Below are 21,821 nucleotides of genomic sequence, written 5' to 3'. Positions count from 1 at the left end.
AACCTACCTGTCATGTTGCTGAATGATACCAAGCAAGTCCCAAGGTTCCAAACATCACAGAAATGTTTGATAAAGGCAAATGCATTCAAGAGACAAACCCACCTCCCTTTATAAAGATTAAGATACAGTAATCCAAAAATGTTTGAGTTTTTCTAAATTAACACCTGAACTGTATCAGTCTCTTAATTATATTAAATGATACAAGACTTCTGAAGAAAAAAAATCACTGCTGTAGGCAACACTGTAATCACTGCTCATAAACTCTATTTGACAAAACAAAGTAGCAGCAAAACATTCATTTTTTTTCTTTCCACAAACATGAAATAAGGAAAAATAATAGCAAGGTTAAAAACTAGCTGAAAACCAAAAAGCATCAATTCAGACACCCATAACCTGAACAGCCGAAACTATTCTGATAAACTCATTTATACAATGGATTAACTTAAGCCAAAAACTCAAGTAAAAAAACCCAACAAACCCTTCACCAGAACCACAAATCTACTGACTACATGGTCATATGAGTTTAGAAACTGAACAGCCACCAGCATGGGCGAGGTGAAGTCCTTTGCAGTAAGCCTATGTTATGTATTTGGAATAATTACTTGTGCATGAAATGTAATTAGATGAAATTTCATTAATCAGTTTAAGCATTTCCCCCCCCCCCCATTTAAACAAAAATTGTCGAGGAAAAAAAGCTTAAGTACTGCAATATGGAAGTCATACAATAAAAAACCTGAAAACACATATGGCTCTGGAACAAAACAGTCTTTCATCATGAAGCCTATAAACAGCATAAACCAACCATAAATCATATCTAGTAAGAAACAGGAGCTGGGAAACAAGAAACCAGTAGAATGCAACCCTGTATGGAGGCTTGTGTTACATCCTCAAAGGGAAGAACTGACCAGCACATACAAGTTTAGCATACTTCAGACAGAGCTGGCTGGTTCATCACAGGGTTGGTCACTGGAACAGTCTCCCCAGGGAAGTGGTCATGGCACCACAAGTAGAGTTCAAGGACCATCTGGCCCTTATGTGATATGATTTAGTTTTAGGTAGTTCTGTGAGGAGCAGAGAGTTGGACTCAATAATCCCTATGGCTCCCTTTCAACTTAAGATATTTTATGATTCCATACTACTTGCCAAAGATAATCCTGATCTAAAACCAATGACACCACACAGAAAAAGTCACTGAAGGCTAATATGACATTCATCATAATCCTTCTCTTACTAGTCAAATTAAGAAAAGTAACTGACAATAGTTAGTCATAAAAGGAGGCTTGATCACCATTTCTTACTCTGCAACTTTCATTCAGAAATTTTAAGTTACTGCCTTATGATGTTTGACAGCAAGAAAGTATAAGTGAAGAAAAAAACATGCCATATTCATGCCAGCATCCAACAACCTGCACGATGACTGAAGCCTTGTTTGCCACAAATAATAGAAAGGAAAACTTTATAACACCAACATTAACTCAGGGCTAAGTCTGTCAGGAAGCCTTGGAAAAAAGCAGCACAGAAAAAAGCAGCTGCAACAGCAGCGCTGTCCTGGCTACCAGATATCCATACCTATGACAATCTAAAACATTACCTCACTTTCCTACTTAAAATAAATGAATAAATAAAAAGACACACTAAAATAGAATTTATACTTAGGGAACATTTTTATAACCATTTTTCAAATGAGGAGAAAAGTAGGCAGCCTACCATTAATAAGGTATGGATGATTGCAGCATTTTCTTAGTTCCATCATAGTGTTTAAAAGATTAGGTACATTTGCCTGACCTCCACCCTTGGAAAGAAATGTGAAATTCTTTTCAAGAATAGCACGATAGTATTTCTTCTGAATATTTGTCAGCTCAACTTCAATGATGGTTTCCTCTTTGGGGGCCAGGTTCTTTTCCACATCCTCCTTGAGACGTCTCAGCATCATTGGCTTCAAAATAGCTTGCAGTTTTTGCACCTGGAAAACAGATGTTTAATAAAATAACTGAAATAAAAACTGCTAGAAATCAAACATTCATTTTTCAATTTCCTTAATTCTAAAAACCTTGTTTTCTACCTCATATGCAAAGTAGAGAGAATTATAAAAAATCTTTCCTCAGTGACTCAGCAGCAAGTTCTTCTTGTTAACTCAGTGACACACACATTTCTAAAGACTATTTTTGGTGTGTAGCCCTTCTGTTTATTGATGTCTTATTAAATAGATCTCACTCAGAACTATCCTTCTAGACATAGACAGTAATGCACACAAATCATGCAGAGTAACCCTTTGTTAAATTAGCAAATCTGACACTTTCAAGATAACTTTTGCAGTTCACTTCTAATTACTAATCAGTGTTTAATGCTATTTTCCCACTTTAAGTACCTGCTTCTAATTATTTTCTTATTTCCCTAGTTTTGACATCCACTGAAGTAAAAAACTATTTAGACCAGGTCTAAAACCAAAAACACTGTATTTCTGCTACCACTTATGACACTGATAATTTTTAGTGTCCCCGGGTTTTGTGGAATATTCATTAAGACATATACTAAAGGGTGGGATGGGCAAAGAAGAAAATGTCAGTTTTCCTAAAAAAAAAAAGGCTAAGTTTAAGTTTTTGTAAAGTCTCTTACACAAAAAGCTCAAATGTATTCCATATTAAAAAAAATCCAAAACACCTGGCATTTAGGTTGTTTTAGGCCATGCTTCAAAGTACAAACCATCTCAGTGCTGAAGAGCTAATAATTCACCCTGAAATTGGTCATCATCTCCTGATGCAGAGCTGCACAGCAGAAATATGAACAAAAGACACTTTCTCCTGAATTTACGTAATTCCCTTAGTAATAAAGCAACTTCAGAACAAAAAAGGTAATTAGCATGGAGAGACGAACAATTGAGAAAATATATGGAATATGACTGCAAGGAATGGAGAGGAAACCCCAAGCCATTAACACATAACCTGTCCCAACACCTAAAAGACAAACCCAAGTCCAAACATCTGAGTGTCAACAGATAAAGAAGTTCTCCTGAACTTGTTGAACCAATCTAATTCTGATAGCCAATGACATTATTTTAGTAATAGTTCCACGTATGGATTCAAAAGCTTCCAGTCATTTTGAGTTGGCCATACAAAAGCTACATTGAGAGTTAGGACATATTAGCTCCAGTTCAAACACTTGATCAACAGCACTACACGGCTTCGGCATCAGAGCTGGCTCATTTTCAGCCAGGTCAGTGTCCATTCTGACTGACATGTAATAGCATGAACAACCTATGGAAACATATCCTATTTTGCTATTTTGCCAGAAGGCCAAGGGCTAGAAGAAGAGCTATTTTGTAATTTAGACTATGATGTGTGAAAGAGTTGTTCTCAAAGAAAGTCAGCAAATTCAAGTGGTCAAAAGTTGAAAGATATCAAAAATTGAATTTTCAGACAGAGCCAGCAAAGTTACATACAAAAATACATGCAGTTATAACCACAGGAAGCAAAGGGCCAAATTAAGATGCCATGCTTCACTTAACTCCTAATATTAAGGTGGTTTGGCCTTTTAAAACATTTTGATACATACAAAGAAACATTTTACATTTGAGATATAAAACATGTTGCACGTAGGATCCTTCATTTTGTATTGATTTATGCATTTCTTTTCTTGGACAGCTCGAGAAATCTATTTCTGAGTAAGAAAAAACCTCCCTCCATTAGGTTACTTCTTGTTAAACTGAGTTTCTAGTATGTTCCTGTTTGCACTTAAGTCACTGAGAAAACTCTCAGATGTTAATTCCACAGAAGTTACAGGGAGAGTCCCTTCACTCTGATGCTTAAGGAAGAATGTCAACGGACAAGTTAATTGTCATAGAAGTATTTTCATCCAGAAACCATTACAAGACACCCCACCTCTATTTTTAAACACTACGTTTTAATAAAGGGAATGTCTTCCTGTATCTGCAAAACCAATGGACAAAGCACCCAAAAAAACCCAGAACAGTGAAAATGCAGAATTACTTTTGGCCAAAAGCAAAAAACCCTCAACTGAATGAAAATAAACAAAGATAAAGTAAAAGGGATAAACCCATGATGGTATTCCAGGAAGAAAATAGGTATTATTTTAAAAAGCAAATCATGAAGTTCAGATACAATAAAATGGACAAATTCACGATATCTAAATAGAAAAGTAAGTGTGCAACATAACTTTACCTGCTCTTCAGTTTTAAGATCCCCAAATTCTTGCATGAATGTGGTTTCTGATGGAAAGCGACCTGGTTCCAAGAAGTGAAGCAAGCTAAACAGCTCTTCTACTGTATTTTGCAAAGGGGTTCCAGTAAGCAGCACTTTATGTTCCTGAAAGGTTAAGAAACAGTTGTCTAGGAATCCATCACTTAAATTTCTAATGGAACAATACATAAAATGCCTTCCCCTTGTCACCATATGTCTGTCTCACCTTTGCTTCCTCTCTCTTGCCCCAGCTACTTACATAAAACTCTTCTCAGGACATTTCTAACTGGTATTCTGGTGTTCCTTCAGTGACAGCCCAGAAAAACACTTCACTACTTAAGCAGCTTCCAAAGTCCTCCAAGATACGAGAACAGATTTTACCAGTCCACAATGTCCCCATCCCTCTCACAAGTACAATGAACTTTAGATGGCAAAGTAACAGTTGAAGCTATCACATCATTTCCAGTAGAAATTCATTTATTTACCACACCTCGAATTGACCTCAGTGCACTGATCTCCTTAGGCCTGGAGAACAACACAGGATCTAACAAGGAAACCTGAAGCAGAGTTTTACCTTCTACCTTTTACATGCTAAAGAGCATGAGTAGCATAGACAAAAGTAGCATAATGCTTTGGAGAAGGAGTCCAGACAGGTTCAGCAACTAGCCCAGAGCCAGACATAAATTTAGCAATGTAACAAGAACTAATGGGAAAAGTGCCATATCTTTATCTGTAGTCTGTAAGACTATAAGCTCTGCTAACCTCTAACAGCAACCACAGTAAGAAAAACAAAAGGTACACAGCATTTTTAAAAACCAAATTATCCTATTTTGCTATAGGATATTAGCTTAGCATGACTGCATTGTTCTCAGATTTTAAAAGAATATTCTGCCCCAAATGAAGTAATTATTGTGTCTTTTAAGTCGTAAATATCTTCACATTATCTTATTTTTCTCTGTGAGTTTAATGCACCTATTTTGTACACATAATACATATTTATGTAAGCATCAGAAACCAACTCACTTGCCCTTCCTTAGTCAATATAAAAGAACATCCTTATGGCCAAACAACAAATTAACATTAGAGCTGATATTAATGCAGAGCAGTTTAACTCTCAGGGCCAAACTGGGCCACCTGACCACATTAAATAAATGTCTATGTGAAGAAGTGGCTATGGATTAAGTCACATGAAGGGAGAGAAAGGAAAGAATAAATTTATGTCTTAGGAGAATCCACATTATTCTACACCTAAATGAATAAAAAATCTTATTAAATATCAGCACTCCAAAACTGACGGTATGCATATGCTTCCAGGTATTTTATACTTTCTCATCTGCATTCTCTTATTCTTCTTAACACCTGATGATTTACTTGAGAAAAAACCCTTTCATTTTACTTTTTGATTAAACCATAAATCAGAAGTAATAAAACCACAGAAGACTCAAAGATAAGAGAGATTCACACTGACCAGATCCATCATCTTGAGTCCTTCCAAAAGCTTACAGTTCCTGTTTTTCAGCCTGTGGGCCTCATCAATGACCACACAACGCCATGGAATGTTACGCAGCTCTGGGCAGTCAGTCAAGATCATTTCAAATGTTGTGATAATGGCGTGGAACTTGTAGGACCCCTTTATCACACGACCCTAAAAGAACAGCAAATGTTAAAAGTAAACTCCCTGGCAAAGAAAGGAAGCACTTTGTTTCACCTTCAATTTTTTAAAAATACAAAACAGTACAATGGACAAGACATTTAAAGTAAATTAAGTCATTGCTCCTGACTAAATGGGGAAATACAATTCTGTAAGCTTGCTACTGGCCTCATGATAGCTGTTTTTAATCCTGTAAATAGGCCCACAGAATCACTGCACATTGATTACCAAGAAGTTATACAAGTATTCAGCCGTAATTCATATGGATTATACTAATGCCTTGAGGCATTAATATATTTCTGCAATACTGAAATAAGGTTTTCAGACTTCATCAAGAGAATTTTCTTTTTACTTGAATTGAAGGTACATGAAGGTCCTCCTGAACAATCCAAATACAGCAAAAGTGCATTAAGGTTTCCTTTTTATGACATTCAAAAAAGAGAATGTTGTGCTGACTGTTATCATTTTTTCCCCCCAGTAGACACTCGGGATTCAAAACACCTACAGTTCATAGAATGGCTTGGATTAGAAGGGAACTTGAAAACCATCTAGTTCCAACACCCCTGCCATGAGCAGGGATGCCTTCCACTAGACCAGGTTGCTCAAAGCTCTGTTCCATCTGGCCTTGAACACTTCCAGGGATGGGGAATCCACAACAACTCTAATGAACAGCTTTAGCAGAAGCAAATATCTGAACTATTAAATGGAGAATGTGTATGTCTGCATACAATTCCATAATACTTTTGTAAGTCTGTGTTAAGCAAAGTTCAACAGGACAATTAACTTGATGTCTGACAGAATATTCACTGGTTCATTAGTTCAGACTTATTTTCAGCACTGATACAAAGACTGTTTAAAAAAAACCAAAAAAAACTGAATAAACTTTATTCAGGAGCATGAAATGAGCATCTTTCTGACATTACGCTATGCTTCTTCCCAATGTTGTTCAAAGAAAAATGTAGTTTGGTACCTCCAGTGTCACTGGGTCTGTGCAGAAAAACTGTCTCTGTAAGGATGAGCATTACACAAGTTCAAAGCTATTCCACGTTTTCAAAGGACTCTGTCATGGGTTGTATATTGAATACATTTCAAAAGAAACACATATTTTACAGTAAGGTGACCACTTCTTCCCTTAGACCTGTGCAAGACTGAATCCTTTTACAAGTGACCTGCATATAATCCTCTCCAAACCGTGGGGTTCAGAACTGGCTACTGACTCAATGAAATGATTGAAAACCTGATATCCTGAACTCAGCATTAAATCTGCCTATTCAAATCAAGAACATTTCAGAGAGAGTAACGACCTGGTCAACAATGCTTTCTTGTGGCATAGTCCAGAAATATTTATCTTGTTAGGGGCAAAAAAAAAGCTGTTACTTAACAAACAGCAGATGAAGATACACGAAGTGGGCAGCTTTGAGAGCCAGCAAACTGAAATGTTGTAACCTTTTCATGAGCCAAGTAAATTTCCACCACAAACCAAGTCAGCTTTTTTCCAAGCCTCCGTCATTAGCTGTATTTGGCACATATAGGTTTTGTAATCTTAAAGAGGAACTCCTTCTCAGAGGTGGGACAATACAGAAAAAGCACATGGTTTGTTTGATATTCCAGCCAGGGAAGGGCCTCTAGGAAGACTTTTCAGTTATATTGCTCAAGAACACCAGAACAGGCTTCTCTATGCGAACCTCACAGCAGAATGTCTCTGATAACACCACGTCCTTACTGTTGAAGTCACACCGCTGCAGAAACTTGTTTTATTATTGACTACTCTTTAGCATTTCACAACAACTTGACTCAGGTAACTGGGGCTGACTCTGAAAAATCACACCACTGCAGATGGTGTAGGTGTCTCTTACGCATGCATGTTCTCTGTTGCTATTGCCCTTCAAAAGTCACTCACACTTTTTCAATGCACAATTGTCTTTTTGAGAAACAGCTCAGATCGAGAAATCTCTTTTCATATTAAGACCTAAAAAGCCAAGGATGCCTGACGTCTGGGTTGATGTGTTGGCAAGGGAACTACAAATAATGCTGCTAAATCATGTCTTCTTTCACTCCCTTTTTGTATCCCATCCTATTCCCAGTGATGGTACTTCGGAGAATGCCAGAGTGAACACTACATGGGGACTCTTTTTCTCAGAACATGAAGAGACTTTTTCCCTGTAATTTGGTTTCTACCATGTGTTACACAGCTGACACTCTTACAAAGAATGGAACACAGAAGGTGATTTTCTGACACATCTAAGCTAGCTGCCACCAAAAGGACGAGTTCTCTTCATTTCTCCTTTATTCCTAAATGCCATAATTGTCTAAATCAACTCTTAAGACAGTTCAGGGAGCAAAGCCAGCAGAAAATCATTAATTTTTCTGTGCCATGAGTGCTTTGTCATTACTCGTTATGGGGTAAAATGACTGCCACGCTCATGGCAAAAATTGAGTTAAGAATACGGCAATTGGGGAACAAAACTTTCTGCTGCATCTTGCTGTAAATCCTTTTAGTTACCTTTAGATCAATGAAACAACATTGCCAAAATAACTAAGAATCTGCACGGTAAGTGGGATTTTTCAGATGACATTCCTTCAGGCTTCATGCTAAGTAACTGCTAAGGGGAAGAACATGCTGAGAACAAGCACCACTCAAATAGCAAACAAATATGATTTTTAACACAAGAAACAGTTCAGCAGAAACAGTATTTGTAAAAACTCAAATTTTTAAATAATATAAAATATCAATCTCTGCTAAGAAATTATTTTAAAATCAGAAAAACTGATTTAAATCTCACTTCATTTGTGTATTACGCGTCTAGGTAAGAAGCTAAATGTGAGAATTATCATAAAGAATATTAGAGATTAATAGAATGGCCTGAATTGCGACCTAGATCATCTAGTTCCAGCACACCTGCTGTGGACTGGGACATACACAACTTCTCTGGGCCAGTAGACCTCAGTGAAACAACTGTTACTCAAATAAATCTTCAACAAACACTAATATGATTTTCATTTGAAAGTTTCTTTGAAAAATTGCTGATAAAACTGTCATTTTCTAGACCACACAGCTGTAACTTCTAACTAATATAAATTACTATGTTTTTCTCTACTATATTTAAATACACAGTTGTATTTCTGTTTGCCCTAATGGCATGTCAAGTCGTGTCATAGTCATCATCTTCAAAACAGTTTTTAATCAGTTTTTTACCTGTAAAAGCATATTTTCTATCTTGCAATCTCTCTCATAGCTTTGCTCTAAGACTCTGGTTTTTCAACACATTTTGAGGACATGGAGTAAGAACTAAGCAGAACTGGACGACTCATCACATCACTGATAAAGAGAAGAATGCTGTAGCATTTCTCATCTTTATATTAAAGATTTGTTTCCTCCCACACACTTTCACTACACTAGCCCTTTTAACCAGTGTGTCACAGTATGAACTCACATTTAGCTGTTTGTGTGCCATGACAAAAAAGGATCTGCCTTTGTCTTACAGCCTTCCCAGAGCTTGAGACCTCCCTATGGTAAGAATCATCTTCATTCCTTGTCCACAGACAGTCCTGTATTTAGCTATTCTGAGTATTGCTAGATTGGATCCAATTTATTAAGTAATACAGCTTACTCTGTGTCCATGAACTGTCTTAATCATTTACCACTCTCCATATCTTTGTGTCATTTGAAAACTTCCTCAGTAATGATTTTATGTTTTCTTTCAGGTCATTGCTAAGTTATATAGCTCATGGACATGAACCAATCCCTTAAGAACTATGCTGGAAATGCAAATCACTTCTCATTAACAATTACATCAAGAAATATCAGCTAGCCAGTTTTAAATCCACTTAATGTGTGCTACATTGATTTTATATCCTTCTAGTTTATTAATCAAAATGTCCAGTGGTGTAAAATGAAACGTTTTAAAGAAAATCTAAATGTATGAATTTACCACTATCACTTTTTAAAGCTCAGTTGAATATAGTACTCCACATGTTGAACTTCTACCCTTTTTCTCTCTGATGTGAGGCAGATTTTATTGTTCTGCAATAACATTCAATGTATGCACATTTTATTTTCCCCCAATTCTGTTTACTCTGGAAAAAACCATGCACTTAGGAGTAGGGATCTGCTGCTCTTCTTAGCTTCTGTTTTCCAAATAATTTTCTGTTTCTACCCCTAGTCATTTCTGCTTTCCTTCACTCACAACTATTCAACCTAAGCACAGTAACACACATTCAAAATATATCTGACTTAGAAAATTTGATAAAGAGGCATTGACAAGTTTAATTTCTGCAAGCAGGTCTTTCCTGGAATGGTAGGCAAAGATTGATTTTTAAGCTTAGTTCCACTTAAAGGAGTTTCTCCATTAAGGATCTCTTCTGCCAGCTCCCCTCAGAAATGCAAAATAACAATAACCATGCATGAAAGAATGAAACTCTAAACAAAAGTTGCACCATCTCATGGTGCCCCTTTATTCCCAGAGAGATACTGGCCACTATTAAAAAGCATTCTTAATAATGTATCTCTATTTCTAACTGAAACCTAACATACCAGCACTGAAACACTAATTGTTGCTTAAATTAATGAACAACTGTAATGCATATACAAAAAAAGAGAAGAAGAAAAATAATGAAGAGCTTTTACCTGTGGATCTTTGAAATACATTTCATACAACTGAATGGTCCGCCGACTCGCTTGACTCCCATGATACACAACCACATTCAACTCTGTCCAGGTGCGGAACTCCCTTTCCCAGTTGGGAATTGTGGACAATGGTGCAATAACCAAGAAAGGACCATGGATTCCTTTCAAATATATCTCATAGAGAAACGTAATGGACTGGATAGTCTTTCCCAACCCCATTTCATCTGCTAAAATGCAGTTTCGTCTGAAAACAAGAATAAAAACAGGCTGAATTATTTATTCCCAACTTAAAACAGAAAATCAGTAAGGCAATCACCCAAATAAACCAGGTATTTCTAGAATGAAAAGGCATCATAACATTTTGCATTTTTAATAAATGTTATGATTTATGATGCAGTCAGCATGGATATACCCCTTCTATCTACCTCTCAAGTTCACAAGGGGGAGGAAGGAGCAGCAGGGGCATGCATAAATCCAAAGCACTTGCCAGAAGAATCTATCTGAAATATTCATGTTCCACCCCAAATTAGTTTGTATATGACTCCTGCCGCAAAAAATGAGCCACGTAAATGATTCTAAAATCTCCCTTAAGCACGTTACTTTAAAAGGCTGCTATTTCAAATAAGCTGTAAAAGCTTTTCCAAAGCAGGATTCAGCAGTAAGCTATGTTTTACGTACGTGTTGTACCAATTGAAAAGAAGCCAGTTTACTCCCTCCAACTGGTATTCCCTGAGTTTGTTATTGTTTTTATACTCCCTGGAACTCTCCGATTTCTTCCAGTCATCGGCAGGAGGTCGCTCCTGTTTCAAATACAGCAAATCCCATTAGTGGTTTCTAAAAGACCACATTACTTTACTATTTTCAAATAAAATCCTCTATATAGAGCCAATTCTTACCACACGCTCCATTTCTGGCTCCCTAGACATCAGTTTCTCAAATTCTTCGATCTTGGCTTGGTCGATGTCTTGCTTGAGCTCCCAAGTGCTGTCTTCATAAGGAAGCGAACACCACTTCACCAGATAATGCGTTACAGGCTTTGTTAAGACAAAAATTACATTATCTCACAATATAGAAAGAATAAAAGTGTACCCTTTCTTACAAGAGATCTGCAGGCTAGATGAAATTCAAAAAGCTTCATCAGACCTGAATGCCTGACTCAACCAGAAGGATAAGCAAACAGCAGGCTGACACCTTGACAACCAAGTAAGATGAGAACCTGGAGAATACAGGCTTACCACCAAAATGAACATAACACATTTGAAATCAGTATGGATAGACTAAAATTTAGAAGCAAAACAATATTCCCATTTCAACCCTTACAATTTTAAGCTTTATTACATATTTAAAAATCGACTGTTTTATCAGCATCATCAGAAACTTCACAACAGACAAGTCAAACACCACCCTTCACTGACAGAGCAACATGGAAACAGTGACACTGCCAGTGAAGCTTTCTATTCTCCCAGGACCAAAAAGGAATCTCCTGGAAGACAAAATCATCTTTGCAGAACAAGTCATTAAAAATGAAGAAACAATGAGTTCAGGACTTCTTCTTTAACAGGCAGTCTAAACCATTATGACATTTAGCTAAGACTCTTTCTTGCAATTTTCATTTAAATTCTGCACTACATGTATGAACATCATATTTCTACAATATTAAATATCACTTCTTCATTGTTTTTGCTTTTTGGTTCGTTGTTTTGTGCGCTTTTTAAATACAGGTAACTTATAAAAAGTTTGGAATTCTCACTTAATCCCCTTTATTTAAGGGAAATTGCTACATTAGCCAACATTTTCTCAAATATGTTCCTATTTTTTATACACATATACTGTGGTCCTTTCTGCAAATGTTTAATAAATTCTAATTAATATATTACACAATTAATTTATTAATTAGATATTAATATAAAGAATTTAAACAATTAATTCTAAACACATCTATATGACTAGAGATGCACTAAACAAAGTTTTGTTTACCTCTCCATTATCATCTGTGCTACGTGAAAAATCCATGATTCGATCAACTTCCACATAATCTGGATTAAAAAGCTCATCATCAATCTGTTCAAGGAAAGAGGCAAAAATATAAAAGATATCTCTATTAGCCCTTCCTAAGAGGAAAAACGATTATATATTTCACCAAGCAATAATATTTTGGGTCACGGTGACACAGAATTTATATTTGGCAAACCTCAACATGTTAATTGAAATGCTACAATTCAGCAAGATCATTCCCCGTGAGGGAATCAGACTTCTCAGACTTTGTTAACTGGGCCTCTTAATTACTGTGTGAAACCTTTTACTGTGAGAGAATGTTTAAGAATATTTTAAATGAAGTGTGAAATTACAATTCACTAATGAGCAATCGAAAAGGCTTATGGCATGCAATGCATTTAGCATTCTTGAAAACTACAGCTTGCAATAAAGAAATTAGAGCCTTGTACACTAAGTGCCTTTGGATTATTTTAACTACAGGAATTGTCTAACGCTTTACAAGAAAGATTTAAAGATTATTATTTCAAAAGCAGAGAAAACACAATGCATGCATACACAGTTTCTCTAAAACTCACAATTTGTCAGGTTCGTTCTTATGCCTTAAACAAGTTACAGGCTTCTCTTTCATACTAAAGCACTGCATTTCATTTCAGAGTTTAAAGATCCACTTCAATAGAAGAGACAGCCAAAAGCACTAAAGACTCTATATTTTAAAAGCTTTTTTCTGAAACAATGACAAATTCCAAGTATTTACAGTAACTTGTGATCCACTTGGAAACATATTAAAAAGAGAAAATGGAAACAGTTCCAGGTATCTTCACTTAGAACAGATGGAAGTTTTCAATTTGCAACAGGTTTTTTGTGTCAGCTTCAATGATATAGTAGAAATAAATATAAATAAATAAACACAGTATCTCACGAACACAATTTTTTTTTTCTTAAAAGACAGCATTTTCCTAAAATGTACTCTTTCAGAGACACAAATCAGCAGATCTGGTCTTTTATTGACAGGACCCCTGCCACATTACTGCTTATGGCTCTAAGTGAAATTAAATTGATGATAAAAAGCTTTGAATCCCTAGTGAGCAGCAGTCCATAACATAGAAAAAAGGCATGCATTTCTTCTGGCATAATCAGCTCCTGAGAAAAAAGACATGGTACTGATTCAGTCAGGCTTACAAAGATAATAACTAGCCACTCACTTCAAGGAAAAAGACCAACCAAAACTATAGGAAAAAGTATACAGTCAGGATAGATCACTTGACTTTCATAAACTTGCAAGACTTGCATCCAGAATGCTTTATACCAGAATAAGTGCTACTGATATATCATACAGTTATTCAAAATGTTCTGCTTGCATACAGAACAAGAATTCCTAAGAATATTCCTTAAACACCCAAAAGATACAAACAGAAAAAAAAACATACTTCAGAAAGGAATTTATTCTGGCCCTGTTTTGCCTTAAACCGCTTAATCTTCTGCTGAATTCTCTTGTCTTTGTCCAGCTCTTCTACAGATGCCCACTGACAGTGAAGGTAAGAACTAGAAGATGAAACAGAAAAATCTTACTCAAAACTTTGCTTCCATTGCACTCCGGATGTATTCCACTAGTATAACTAGATCTTTCCAGCACAGCGTGGTGCTATGCTTGGAAAACTTGACACTATCTTCTTTACCATACAGGTTATTAACCAATCATCTTTACTCAAAGTAATTATACTTACTAATAGAGAAACTTGTCAGGAAATAGAAACAACTCCCACTCAAAATCTGAATACATACCCTCTATACTTAGTTTGGCACAAAACTAGGATGATTCTTATTGGACGTATTTAAAACATAATTACTATACAAGACATTATGTAAAGTACTTATGGTAAAGTCACTGTTTAGCATCATATTCTAGCAAAGAGTAGGATTTTCATAAGTTAAGCAAAAGATGCAAATATTTTAAGCACTACCATCCAACATAATTTTTTTCTGAGAACAGCATTGTAACTCAAAATTACTTGTGAGTCTTTTAAGACTGACAGAGAGAAAACCCCCTTGTAAATGCAGTTCCACAGTAACAACATAGAGGAAGGAACAGTATCACTGCCAAAGTGACTTGTCCCACTCCATAAATTTAGTCTGTCAAAAGCTAAGACAGCATAGTTAACAGAAAAATTATGTCTCTGTAATATAACTAAACAAAGCATAATTAAGCATTAAACATTATACAATAAACAATATAGTGCAAAGGATACAAAAATGACAGCATATTTAAAGTGAAGTCAGCTACATGCAGTTAGCTGCCATAAGCACCCTTAAAGCAGATTTCTCTCTCTCAGACAGAAAATTTGGTAAAAATACACAAGGTGTGCTATTTTCCCACAAGAAAAGTGAGCTTATCCAGCTATGGAGTGTTTTATTTTAAACACTGATTGCATTGCAGTTTCAGAGTCCAGAATTGAAACAACATGCTGCTCTCACCACGATTACATTCCTCTCATGGAGGGGTAACGATCTGCTGCAATATTGAAAGCTATCTCGTTTGTTTGTTATCTCAGACATTTTGTTCAACAAAAATCTTGTTTTTGATACAACATCAAGGGTTATTTCTGAGTAGTTTGCACACACTCTACAGTTGCAGTTAGACCTACACAGCACAGGTGTGTGCTCATGAGCTTGCATGCATAATAAGTCTTAAAGTATTTAATAACAGAGCAATTTTACCTATTTAATTTTGGAGAGAACACAAATTAAAACAACACTGTCAAACCCTGTACCACCAATGTAAGATATTCTCCTGTCTATTTGTCACTGTTTTGGATTAAACATTATATATGTTTAAAGTTTGATAATAATTTGTATCAGTTATAAAACCAGTTTTGAATGCTATTTGGAAGTTATATGAACTTAAGGATAGCAAGTTTACTTACAAGTTTTTGTACTTTACATAGAATTCCTCTACTTCTACTTCCTCTCCGTTCTCCATCTAAAGAAAAGAAATGTTGAAATGTGAATTAAACAGCCCAACTTAGTAAACTATTTAAAAACTATCTGAGATATGGACTACAGTCCCCACACAGAAACACAAGTGGAGGTGTAGGAAAAGGTTTGTGGGGGAGGACATGGGTGAGGAGTTTCCTCCAGCTGCTTACCCAAGTACATACTGCACTGCTTACTACAACTTCCAAGACATGAATCATTTGAACTCCTCCCTAACCACATGCAGCTTCATTCACAACCTCACCCCAAATCTGGCTTTCTGCCAAACCCACAGTGTTAAGTAGAAGCCAAGTGTACCATTTTCTCAGGCAGCAGCCAATTAGCAACTGCACTCCTGAATGCCATATGTATTATTTTTGGCTGGCTCATGGCAACTTTACATTGTGGGTTTTGTAATGTTTTAAAAAAGAGTTTTAAAGGGGGTTTATTCCTCCATATAGTTAATAACTCCAAACAAGAAGCCATATAAAACTAAACCTTATACCTCTGCTAGAATTGTAGTGCATCAGTGTTCATGGCTTTAGTTTTACTCAATGGTGCAATTAAATTCACTCAGGCAAGATGTCTCACATACAGAGCAGCCAAATTAAATTAACACCCAAAAACTACATTTAAAGCAAGGTTAAAGTTGTGACATAAACCAGCAAAACCAAGGGCATTCAGTGCTAAGAGTTGAGCTACCCTTAACTTATCCCTGGTGCCAAAGTATTGCATAACATATGGCATGTAATACATTGTTGAATTACTCCTTAACCCAGCCATAGGACAAACTAAGGACAGTGCACCAGGCACACATTTAGAATTCAGTTTATGTCACAACATTAACTGTCTGTTTTTACTAATGAATTTTAGGAAAATTTTCAACAGAGCAGCATTTTCTGGTTCATACATTTCATCAGGGACAACATCATCTGTAATAAATACTGTATATGCAGAATTAAACAGGCAAAACTGTTGACTGCTGTATAAATCAACAACTTTTGTATTTTTCTATATCTATTTAAAATATATATATATATATACACACACACAAGAGGAACTACTCTGAAACTTTAGACACTGGCTAGATTTTACCTCCACAGCAGTGCAATTAAAGAGCAACAGTAGCAGCTGCATTAAATTGTGCATTCCCAATCCCTGATTCACACAGTATTCCTTTACTTCCTGAGTAGCAAGGGAGTTTCAGTTTAGCATTTACATCACTCCAGTACAGTCTGTATTCCTTCCTAGAGAGAGAAACAATACCAGATTCTACCTATTTCTCCCTAAAGAAATGGAAGAAGATTCCTGGTGCTACTTCTTGATCTTGAATCTTCCATCAAAGAAGATAAGCTCCCCAAACCATCCTCTAAACCCAAACACGGGAGAAATTCTCTGACACTCACAAAGACACTGCCAAAGGAAAGAAATCTGAAGGCCATCAAAATTCTTTTTAAAACAAAAAAACTCAGAAGAGTCTTTCTCAAGATTATATTAATATTTAGAGATCAAAACTGCATTGAAAAAAGAAGCTGCAGATCACATTATCGGAACCTATTCACTGCCCTAAGGCAAAATTAGTATTTAAGAAGTCAACCCTAATTTTAAGACATTAACTTCTTTTATGATCTAAAATGTATTACAGCCAAGTCTCTTTGATTACTCTTAAACCGTAATCCTTTGAGATCCATCAGTATTACACTGACAATATCATTAAACACCTTTACATAGAGGTTTCATATTAACCAGCTTCACTCCCCTCAGCAGCATTTCAGTCAAACATATTTTCTGTCACCTGCCAACTTAATAACAATAATTTACAATGCACATCTTGATAAATTCTGTAACTCTCATGAGTAAAACACAATTTTGTATTGTCTAGCAGGTAATAACTGGTCTATGTTATTAGATGTTCCATGAGAGTGCATCAAAGATTCACCTAAGCAAAAAGTACTTAAGAAAAAATATTTTTAAAATCTTAGTCTGCCATTCAGCACTCATGCCCTCCTCCAAAAATTTAATCAAATTAAAACTGTCAGCACTCAAGCAGAGGTTAACAATACATCACTTCAGGGTATATGAGACAGCAGCTCATGCCTCTGATGTCACTGTGCACTCCTCACTACCTGTGCACATATATTAACTAGGCAAAAAGGTGAGATAGAACATTTATGCAAAATTCTCCCCAAACTGACTACACAGACATCCTAAAATAACACATGGCAGACTTGAGGAATGCAGGACACTTCAAATTATCACTTCCAGGTGTGGCCAGGATCTGATTCACAGTCTCTGCAGATAAATGAAGAAATAAATGACCCCTTCATTCAAGCAAATACTTAAAAGCACATAATCTTGTATGCCATTGCCACAGAGGTGATACAGTAACACTGCTAATGCAAAAATTAGTTGCGTAAGCCACTCAGGTGTAGAGACAAAAAAGGGGAAAAAAGCAAAAAAAACAACCAACCAACCAAAAAAACCTAAGAAAAAACAAACCATTAAAAACCCCAAACCACCACAACTATCAATTACCAGAAAAACAGCAGATAGAACACATTAATAACAGATGCAAAGCAACACACAAAACCCAACCACCTCAACTGATACACGGCACAAAAATCGTAAACTGATCCATTTGAGGAAGAGATGTAGGTATTGTACACATTTCAATTAGTTCTAATTCTCACATGTACCAGTAGGCAAATAGAGACATTCACATGTTTAACAGGGTTCTACAAACTCCCTGTCTTCGCAAAATATGTGCTATTTCTGCTGGATAGCATAATGAGTTCTAGCTATTCCTTTTCAGAGTTAAGAAGCAGGAATTCAAAGGGGACTGAATGAAAAATTTCAACATCCAAACTCATCAGGTTTGGAAAGAGAGTGATACATGTACTTCATGCTTTCTGCAAGAAGAAAGAGTATTCAAGCGAATTCAACATTCCACATTAGGAACAACTGTGAAAAACACCATCTTTTTTACTTCAAACAGGAACTCAGCTCTACATTTTACTCTGTACGTTTCAAAAATGGCTGCAAGTACAGTGCTGCATCCTATCTGGTAACTCCAGAGCTAAACTAAGGCTATTTCTCAGAAAACCAGCATGATTTTATGATAAGAATACTGCTCCAAAAGAGTACTCATTATCTAATGTCCTTTACTTGAATGCAACATCTTTGTTACAACCTAATCCACTGAAAGGTTTCCTAGTGAAGCCTCTCCTCGTGTTTATTTTATGCACTGGTCCTGATCGCAGCAATTTTACTTTGATTAGTAATCTAACAACCAGGGTTTTGATGACGTTAGTAAGAGTGTAAAAGACCTTTAATAAAAGCACAGTTGGATACTTCAGATGTTAAATATTAACACCCTGATATCCTTTTTTTTTTTTTAAATTTGGAGAAGAGGGTTGGGGAGAAGAGCAGGGAAAGAAGAGACACCCCTCAAACCTGCAAATACAATCCATAAAAAACATTAAAGAAAAAGCTCAAAATAGAGCTTGCCTCCAGCAGAGCTTGCAATCAAAGACATGTAGGCAGCAGACCAACTACTTCCCACAAACTGCAGCAAAATACACACTCCCCATGAGTAATCACACCTTTGTTTGCAGGGGAGAGGAAGAAGGGAAGAATAATTGGTGAAAAACAGCTTCCCCTGTAAAGACATTTATGAAAGGACCACATCCTCCTCTCCTGCCTAGCAGACCATCAGGACAAGTAAATACTCACTTTATATTGCCTCAAGTTTATCTGAAAAATAAGCCTATGATTTGAAACACAAAATACAGCTCTAGACCTTAAAAAAAAAAAAAACTAAAAAAAAAAAACTAAAAAAAAAAAAAAAAAAACATTCCAAAAAGCCTTAGAAGCTTATGCTGTAAGATGCATAAACAGGTCAGATTGAATCACAGGAACTCATGACTTTAAATGAATGTAGGTTCATAAAATTGTTAATGATGTTAGGGCAGTAGTAATAAAATTGAACACACACACCCCACCCTGCCCAAGAAAACTGAACAAAAACCCAAAAACAAGCCCCAAACCACCAGAACACTGGGAAAAAAATCCATTCATAAAGGCAAATTTCCTTTCTCCAATTTGAAAATTAACACTGAGGCAAAGATGAATTTCTGGGTAACAAAGATTAACACGATGCTGTATCAGTCTAAGTCAGACAGTTTTCTGTCCAGCTGTAGTACAAGTCAGCGAGTTAGCTCCACAGAAGAGTCTATATATATAGTCACGCCCTTTTTGGAGTAAGTTCTTTTCTACTTCCTTCTCAGAGTTCTAATACTTTGGAAGTGCAAAGGCCATTCAAGTTGAGAAGCAGATTAAAAAAAACTGTAAGCAAAATAAGAACTTAACTAGAAGGCAGGGCAAGAATTATAAGGGAACCACACTGAAATTGAGTGTTTCTTTCACCATCTTAGCATAGTTACAAGGAATGTGTATGCATCATACTTGGTCACATGTAAATTTGTTTCAGCTGCTAAGCACAACTGCCAGCAAAAGATGCAAAAATTATGGGTTTTAAGTTCTCTCATTCCTCAAACTCTTATGGAATATTCCCCTGAAGTGAAAAGCCCCACAGATTTTATTCAGGCATGTATACTTGCAAAAATCAAATTTTTCATCCAAAAAAAGCAAGAAACGAGTAAAAGATTAAACAATCTGTTTTGTGTATGTCTATTGAAAAACATGTTGCATACCATCTGAATACACTCCCAGGAACCTCTTCTATTCAACAGAACAGTTTTTTACTTGGGAATATCCAAAGCATTTTAAGAACTCAGTAAGGACTTCAGCAGAAATATGCTTAGCCTATTTAAAATATGGGGGGAAGGGGATTTGTTTTACCTTTTTCTTGACTAAACGGCTACTCATGATTTTCTCCACAATAGGACCTTCAGCATCAGCAGATTCCTACATCATAAACAGCATACAAGAGTTATGGGAGTGCATCTTTGTTAGACTTCCTTTATTAGAAAAACATTAAAATATTTTTTGCAACAGAAGCTTAATACCAAGAGGACATTCTCCCCCCAGCATGAGAACATTGAGGATTCAAAGAGATTTAATACCATAATAAAGGATCGAAGGATACTTGTTTGAGCCCATTTTTAAGACCTAGTGCAACTCCAGCTCTCTCAGTTAAGAAGGCTGACACGCACAGATAAACAGATGTAACAAAACAAGCAGCTCCCCTATCCTAAAATAATACATGCTTTCAGCACCATACAGTCTAAACAGCAGATGATGTTCAGAAGCTCTTGTTGGCTGTGCAGGTGTCCACACGATCGCTCTCAAAACTGCCTGCAATCCTCTATTACATTAATTCACTATTACAACGGGAGGAAAACCATCCCAATTGTCCTTCTGATAAGACACAATGAACAATGGAGATCACATACAATATTTCACAAGGCTTAACAAATTGTCAAATGAAATACCAAAGAACATGGATATATTCTCCAATAGGTCATCAGTTAAAAAGAAGTAGTTCTTTGAAAAAGCACTACAAAACAATAAGATTGTTACAACAGTCATTCCTACAGTATTACCCCTCATCTTATTCAAACTATTTTATCCATCATTTACATTGCACAGAGAATAAAGTGTACCCTGCTGGGTACTACAAGGCAGTAATTTCATAAAGGAGTTCTTATGGTGCCTAGCAGCAGGGGACAAGCTTGAGTGGTTTATTAAAGTCACAGAAGCCAGACCACTGAATTCACAGAAGTACTTTCTAGATTTCTAGCAGTACAGTTTAGGTTTCCTTTAGCTAGGGACCACTAATTTCAAAGAACTCAGCTTGAACTTTCAAGCTGTGTATCATCAGCTTGCAAACAAAGCCATGAGTTGATATATTCTTTATGAATGTAAAAACTAATGCCTTCTGGCACATTCTATCAATCACGTATGAATATCACTCAGAAAAAGGGCCCATATCTGATCTCTGAATGCTGCAGTTAAGGCCACCTTTCCAGTCTGTTCATATCTGACCTGTTGCTCTGACTGAGAAGTATTTGAAGGAGAGTCTCTTCCAGCAGCATCAGCATCATCAGCCTCCTCATCTGAAATCTTGAACTCCAGGTCTTCAGTATAACGCTTCCTCTTCACCTGCCTGCTGGAGCGTCGTTTCTGAACAGAAAGCATTCATATTTTTCATGAGAAACAAAACTGATGAGAAGCAGAATAATCTCTGTGTGTCTCAAACACATTAGTGTGCAGTAAATGCTACAATTTCTACAACACCCTGATAGAAAGAGTGGACTCAGGACACTACCATTCTGAATTCCTGCCTGTTAGCCTTTCTGTTAGCCTAAATTCTGTAAGCAAAAAACAACAAAAACCTAAAATGAAACAAAAAAACAACTAC

General features: G+C 36.3%; 1 protein-coding gene across 11 annotated transcripts in view; it reads right to left on the bottom strand.

The window, feature by feature from the left end:
- Nucleotides 1-21,821, bottom strand: part of CHD7 (chromodomain helicase DNA binding protein 7) — a 133,463-nt gene that overhangs the window by 25,165 nt on the left and 86,477 nt on the right. For all 11 annotated transcript variants that reach the window (XM_041412998.1, XM_041413009.1, XM_041413008.1 and 8 more), the window contains 11 exons: nt 21,446-21,583; nt 20,300-20,365; nt 15,391-15,446; nt 13,897-14,011; nt 12,452-12,535; nt 11,371-11,508; nt 11,153-11,274; nt 10,475-10,718; nt 5,665-5,841; nt 4,179-4,322; nt 1,708-1,963 (listed from right to left, as the gene is read on the bottom strand). In XM_041412998.1, coding sequence (XP_041268932.1) covers nt 1,708-1,963; nt 4,179-4,322; nt 5,665-5,841; nt 10,475-10,718; nt 11,153-11,274; nt 11,371-11,508; nt 12,452-12,535; nt 13,897-14,011; nt 15,391-15,446; nt 20,300-20,365; nt 21,446-21,583 — 1,540 coding nt within the window. The remainder of the gene's footprint in view (nt 1-1,707; nt 1,964-4,178; nt 4,323-5,664; nt 5,842-10,474; nt 10,719-11,152; nt 11,275-11,370; nt 11,509-12,451; nt 12,536-13,896; nt 14,012-15,390; nt 15,447-20,299; nt 20,366-21,445; nt 21,584-21,821) is intronic.

This window comes from Onychostruthus taczanowskii, unplaced genomic scaffold, assembly GCF_017590055.1.
Source record: "Onychostruthus taczanowskii isolate IOZ18803 unplaced genomic scaffold, ASM1759005v1 scaffold4, whole genome shotgun sequence".
NCBI classification, from domain to species: domain Eukaryota; kingdom Metazoa; phylum Chordata; class Aves; order Passeriformes; family Passeridae; genus Onychostruthus; species Onychostruthus taczanowskii.
The sequence above is the reverse complement of the archived record's forward strand: the minus strand, read 5'-3'. Positions and strand labels throughout refer to the sequence as shown.